At 46.8% G+C, this 6,496-nt stretch overlaps 1 protein-coding gene across 1 annotated transcript; it reads right to left on the minus strand.

Moving 5' to 3' along the window:
- Nucleotides 1–917: 917 nt before the first annotated feature.
- LOC105042576 (glutathione S-transferase F11) lies at nt 918–2,199 on the minus strand. The gene is made up of 3 exons (XM_010919861.3): nt 1,889–2,199; nt 1,722–1,770; nt 918–1,625 (listed from the first exon to the last, which is right to left on the minus strand). Exons 1-3 carry the CDS (start codon nt 2,036–2,038, stop codon nt 1,177–1,179), a joined length of 648 nt encoding a protein of 215 aa, XP_010918163.1. The 5' UTR covers nt 2,039–2,199; the 3' UTR covers nt 918–1,176.
- Between the last annotated feature and the right edge of the window lie 4,297 nt (nt 2,200–6,496).

Consider the following 6,496-nt stretch of genomic DNA (forward strand, 5'->3'; position numbering starts at 1 on the left):
TTGTCGCTATAACTAGTTTGCTCACAAAAATTGGTCAGAGAGGAATTGATGAAGACTTAGAAAATCAGTTTAATCCCCTGTATCAACGTTGCTACGAGGCTAATCATTTTTGGAAGTGTTGCAATCCACTTCACTCTCTTGTTTAATTGGGAATTTTATATTTTCATGGTTTTTTTTTTTCTTTTCCCCTGCTCTTCGGTTTTGCCGTGGGTTGGTCAACATTTTCATGAGTTGGCCACCTCTTCACTTTCCTTTTTTTTCCTCCACCCTTGCCCTGTTTTACTTTTCTTTCCCTTCCTTCCCATCCTGCTGGTTAAGTGAAATGGCTGCGACCTGCTATCGCCGTTTCTCTGAAAAAGTAGAAAGAGACAGAAAACAACAATAGCTGTTAAAAAGATAAAAAAATTAAGTTTGTATTGGTATCTTGGAATTCTTTAAAAAACAGGTTAAGGATTTAGTTAAAAAGAAGAGGAAAGAAATAAAACTGGGTCATGGCAAACTCTTCCTTGATGTTGATTTTGTTATCTGTCTTGCTTTAGACGAACAAAAGAGAGATGTTGAACTTGAGACTATCGAAACCCATTACGGATTCATTAAGACTACGAAAGCGTTAAAATTACAGTTAGCGTGCCATAGGGGCTATCAAGGAACATTAAGTTGTGAATGTGGAGAAGATTGGAGGGTAGAGAAGTGAGGAGATAACAATGTGGTTCATTACAAGTAAATACAAATGTTTTGCTTTAGGCTGCCTATTTTGAGTTTATGCAATGCTGCAATATTGCAGTGTCCTTTTGTACCATGAAGTCAGGGTGGAGTTCAGGTTCAAATATCTATAGAACATGCCAACAGTGCAGATGCTTCTATCATCCATCAACCATTTTGATATTTCTTTTTATCAATCCATGGTTCAGATTTATGCGTAAATCTGAACCATAAGTTTATTTCTTTTTATCCCAGATGACAGGTTTTAGCGTACACACTTATTGAATTATGTGTAAATATTTTTATTCAGAGGACACAAACTTCCATATTCTCTTAGCTTATCCTCTCACATAAAAGAGGTGGTTCACAGCTATAAGCAAACACAACAAAGGAAGGGAAACCAAACCATACAGCAATCGTGGTCATATATTTGCGACTCTAAACTTCCAGTTTCTCAACTAGACTGGGGTGCTCTCACTGCATTTGGACTACCTGCTTCCATGAGGGCCGAGATGAGATTGCGTTCCACCACCTTTCCACATTCTTCCTTGAAGTGAAAAGCTTGCGCCCCCTCTCTGTCTTGTTTACAAGGTAGTGTGCATTGGGGAGGTGTGAGAGGTCTGCAAGCGTGAACTCGTCCCCTGCCAAGTACTCATTCTCTCCCAGCCTACTTTCATACACATCAAGGACCCTGGCCAGCTTCTTCTCATTTTTCTCAATCAAAGACTGATCAGTTTGTAAGCCTAACGGTGCAGCGATAGCAAGATGGAAGACTAGAGTTGAGCTTGCCGGTTCAAAGGTCACAGCTTCTGCTTGCAGCCATTGCTCGATCAATGCCCTCTCAAGAACGCCGGTTCCGAAAAGGGTCTTGTTTCCCTTATCCAGATACTTCACCGAAATGTGCCGGCAAATTTCCCTCGAATCTAGAAGATGAAAGAGTCACTTAGCCTTTGGATGTTGATTATCTAGGATTTCTATAAGAAGGTGAGTACATAACAAAGTATCTGGGGACAACATACCAACAAGAGTGAGATCCCGATCTTTGAAGGTTACTAGACCAGAAGGATCCTGCTAGAGTGAATGGAAGAAGAACCAGCAGTTGTTTTCTTTTAAGTAAAATGCTACACTAGTACTGATACAACTTCAAGAAATGTGATAAATAGAAGAATTATCACAAATGACTTGCCTGTAGCCTAAGAAACTCAGGGACCTTGCGTTCTCCCTTGAATGTGTCGGTGCGAATGAGTTCGAACTCCAAGTTCTTCTCGAAGAGGCATGTCAGCACCCTGGCAACATCTGTGCATGCTGGTTGTCCAAATACCTTCAAGGCTACCATCTTCCCTCTCCCTCTTGTTCAATCTCACAGAGGCTGCCACTACAAATAAGGATTGCACCTCAAGGGAGGATTTAAGGTGATGATGGTTTGTGGAATTGAATGCTTTCTTGATTCGCGGACAAAAGGAAAGGCAAAAGAGAAAGAACAATGTTAAAGGAAAAGCGAAAGGTGCAAAACTTGAAGCGGACAGCAGGCTTAAAATGTGCAAAGATTACATCCTTTACCCCATGCAGGAAGAAACAGGAAACCGAAAAAAGAAAAAAAAAAAAAAAAGAATGTTCGAGGTGTCATGTATAAAGATCAGAGTCCCAAAATAATTAGTAAAGAAATTTGTTAGGTTAAGCTAAAGAAGGTTAGCATCAAATGATAAGCGATCTAAGAAGATTTCGTCCCTTTAGTAGGGAAACAGTGGTTCAATCTTTCATCAAATCTAAGAAGATTTCGTTCCTTTTTCTGTGCCGCCAGAGTCAACTTGAAGGCCTATAAACTCTGGAAGAAAGGAAGGTTTGTGACCGTCTATGCAATGGGAGGATGCTAGTCCCCTTCTATAGTCAAGACACCGTACCAAATATGAACCAGCAGATTTAATACATGTCTTCTTAAAGCAATACCTCAGACCTGTGACCCAGATTAGCTATATGACCGCATAAATCTCCAAAGATCATAAAAAACTTATAAGATAAACAAAAATTTCAAAAGCATCAAAATAATTAAATTAATTATAAAATTTAACCATAATAGTCTAACCAAATAATTCATCACTAGAAAATTTTACTCAATTATAAAATTCAAATATTCATCTGATATCAGAAAAAAAATCAAATCTCTAACTAATAACTTCATCTTGCTCGAACTCTATGTCCAACCCATCCAAGATGAGCCATCCTACAACTCTAACAAGAAAAGAAGAGAGATAGTGTATCGGAAGAGATGGTGTGACCATTACAGCCTGATAAGAATCCTCCATACTCATATCAATATAAATAAAGTAAATCTAAAATAAAGATTAACCATATTAAAATATAATAAAAAATTATAAAATCTTATACTGGGAGATATGGTGTGAGCTTTACAGCCTGATAAGAATTCTCCATACTCATATCAATATAAATAAAATAAATTTAAAATAAAAATTAATCATATTAAAATATAATAAAAAATCATAAAATCTAATACCATTTATTCAGCATAGCTCAAATAAATCCATATAGATATGCACACATAAATATATGTTATCAAATATATGTCTCATTCAAGAAAATAAATCAGATATATTATTAAAGTAAAATTTTTATTCAACAGTGATTTCATATATCTAAATTTTTATTATTATCTAAATTTATGATCAATAATTATCTTTCTAATTTAGACTATCCATCATTAATTATGTTTCGACCCATGACTAGCAAACTATGATCCCATGCTTTGGCCCATAGCAGCAAATCAAAGTGTCTCTTTTTTTTTTTTTTGATAATCCAGGAGGAAGTAAGGCTCTTCCTCCGAGTGAAGTTTATTTATTCCAATTTAAAAGGAGTACAAAAGAGGGTTGGCTAAATTCTCTTTCTCAATCTTTCTATAGGGTTAGTGTTACCGTTGCATAGGAGTGTCCCACCAGACATGGAAGTGGGAGAGAGAAAGGACGGCCCTATGGGACTAAACTAAGAACTACAAAAACATCATGCATCCCCATGGGCATCTGAACTCTTGTGATGAAGCAGTCTATTGTTTAGCATTGGCTAGGCAAACTCGCATCCACTCAACTAAGTTCCTTGGATGCCATTGAGGTCGGAGAGGGGAACAAGTTGAGTAACCAGTTGCCGTAAATTTTGGTCAGTAATACTTGATGTCAAGCTTTAGAAGGTAGAAGCTACTTGCCTTATTGTTGTTGAAGGCATGGTGGCTTAGAAATGAAATATGCGGAGGTTATGCTCGTTCTATAAACACCACGTACTAGTAATTATTAACCATTCAAAGGTAGGGAACCTATTATTTATTGGTTGCAGATACCTCCAAAAATCCCAAATTTCAGTGAAGGTGGTTGGGAGCTGTTGGGGGATACCCGCCGACCGACTGCCGGAGGGCCCGACCGCCGACCGACTGCCGGAGGGCCCGACCGCCTGACCGACTGCCGGAGGGCCCGACCGACTGGCGGCCCGACCGACCGACTGGCGGCCCGACCGACTGGCGGCCCGACCACCTCCGATGGACGACTCCGACTGGCCGATAGACCGACCGATCATCGGTCGGGGCGACCGACTGACGGATGCCATCAGCGGCTAACCGCCGGCCGTCCAACGGCCCATCGCCGACTGGGGGTATGTCGGGCGTATCCATCCCGACCGACTGAACCCCGAGGTTTGATGGCCGACTCACATGAAGCTCGCCGACCGATGGAGGGGCCCGACACCACCCAGCTGGTTGCCGACTTTAGGTCGGTCGGCTCCTCCAACCACCGTACAGCCGCCAGACGTTGTCAGCTCTGACACGGACATGCGGCACAGTTACCTAGGGGCATTGTCCCGCCGAGAGCCGGGTCAACCCTGGTGATTGGACGGCCACACGGCGACATGACATTTTCACGGCGACTCTGACAGTCCACAGTGAGTTGACGGTTCCTCACTTGTCCGCGCCATTAATGACGGTGCCATACTTAGCTCCACTATATATACCGGGGAAGGCAACAGTGCAAGGGATCGATCCGCCCGTCTCTCTCACATACGCAGGCTCGCTCCTCTCTCCCTCTCTCTCTCTCTCAGAGCTCTCTGTCTGCATTTCACTGTTGCCCAGTCACCTCTCTGACTTGACCGTCGGAGGGTCCCCGTCGGAGTCGCCTCCGATCAGTGCGGACTTCCTTTTGCAGGTGCACGCTCCCCGGCGATCGGACGACGAGGCGATTGGCCGCAACAGATTGGCGCACCAGGAAGGGGAACAGCATGACAAAGACAAGAGCTCAACGATCGAGAGTCACTGGGTCGGCCAGGCGCTCTTCCCGCCGGGAAGAGGCCTCTCCACCACCACCGGCGGCGGAGCCTAGATCTCCGCGCCCCGCAGTGACCGCGGAGGCCCAGATTGCGGCCATTGTACGACAGATGACCGTACTGACCGACGCAGTCAAAAGCCTCCAGCAGCAACCGGTGGCCCGACCTATGCCTTCCAGGAGCAGCCGCCGACGACCGCGCCGATCCCCGTCGCCTCCATGCGAGCGCTCCCAACAGCACTCCCATGGAGAGGAGAAGGGACGACCACGGCGCGACGACCGACGGTCCCAGCGGCCCTCTCCCTCCCCGTTGGAACGGGCAAGGAAGGAGAAGCGGCCGCGCACACCGTCGGCCTCCCTTTCAGAATCTTCCGGAGGCTCCACCCCTGGGGTCTCCCAGCATCGACGAGCGGACGACTACGAGCGACGGTTTGAGGAAATCGACCGCCGACTCGCCCAACTGCAGACCGACGGCCAGAAGTCTTCGAACGACGTCGACTTCCAGACCGCCCAACCTCTCTCCCGACTGGTCCTTGATGAGCCGATTCCCAGTCGGTTCAAGATGCCGCACGTGGAGCCCTACGACGGCTCCACCAACCCAATCGACCATCTGGAAAGCTACAAAGCTCTCATGACGATTCAAGGGGCAACCGACGCTCTTTTTTGCATCGGTTTCCCTGCCACGCTCCGCAAGGCTGCCAGGGCTTGGTACTCCGATCTTCGATCGGGCAGTATCCATTCCTTCGCGTAGTTCGAGCACTCGTTCGTGGTCCATTTCAGCACTAGCCGAAAGCCGTCGCGAACGTCGGACAGCCTTTTCTCCCTCAAGCAGGGAGAAAACGAGACGCTCCGACACTTCGTGGCACGATTCAATGCGGCCACGCTCGAGGTCCGGGATCTCAACGAAGACATGGCTGTTTCGGCCATGAAGCGGGGCCTGAGGGCGTCCCGATTCACTTATTCTCTGGACAAGACCCTCCCCCGAACGTATGCCGAGCTACTGGAGCGCGCATACAAGTATATGCGTGCGGACGAAGGAGCGTCCGACCGACGCTTGGCCGAACCCAGAGGTCCGAAGGAGAAGCAGAGAAAAGGTCGGGAGCCCGCCGAACCAAGCAGGCCCCCGACCGATAGTCGGCTTTCTCCACCCCGACAGATCCAAAAATTGCCCCGACGACAGACTCCGAGGCCGGTACGTCCCAGGTATAACTCCTACACTCCTCTCTCCGCTCCCCGTGCGCAGATCCTGATGGAGATCGAGGGAGAGGAATACCTGCGACGGCCTCCGCCTCTGAAGGCAAAGGGCCTCGACCATCGGAAGTACTGCCGGTTCCATCGGAGCCACGGCCACGACACCGAGCGGTGCATCCAGTTGAAGGATGAGATCGAAAATCTCATCCGCCGGGGGTACCTCGGCAAATTCCGGAAGGGTCCGCCAACCCAACCGATTGCCGAACGACGCCCCCAGCCGACTGAAGAGG

The sequence above is a fragment of the Elaeis guineensis genome, chromosome 4 (assembly GCF_000442705.2).
Source record: "Elaeis guineensis isolate ETL-2024a chromosome 4, EG11, whole genome shotgun sequence".
Taxonomy (NCBI): Eukaryota; Viridiplantae; Streptophyta; class Magnoliopsida; order Arecales; family Arecaceae; genus Elaeis; species Elaeis guineensis.

Coding starts and splice junctions, on each gene's coding strand:
- LOC105042576 (XM_010919861.3), bottom strand. CDS start 2,038: ATGGTAGCCTTGAAGGTATTTGGACAACCAGCATGCACAGATGTTGCC. Junction 1,771..1,888: donor CTGAGTTTCTTAGGCTACAG/GCAAGTCATTTG, acceptor TCACTCTAGCAG/GATCCTTCTGGTCTAGTAAC. Junction 1,626..1,721: donor TCGGGATCTCACTCTTGTTG/GTATGTTGTCCC, acceptor TTCATCTTCTAG/ATTCGAGGGAAATTTGCCGG.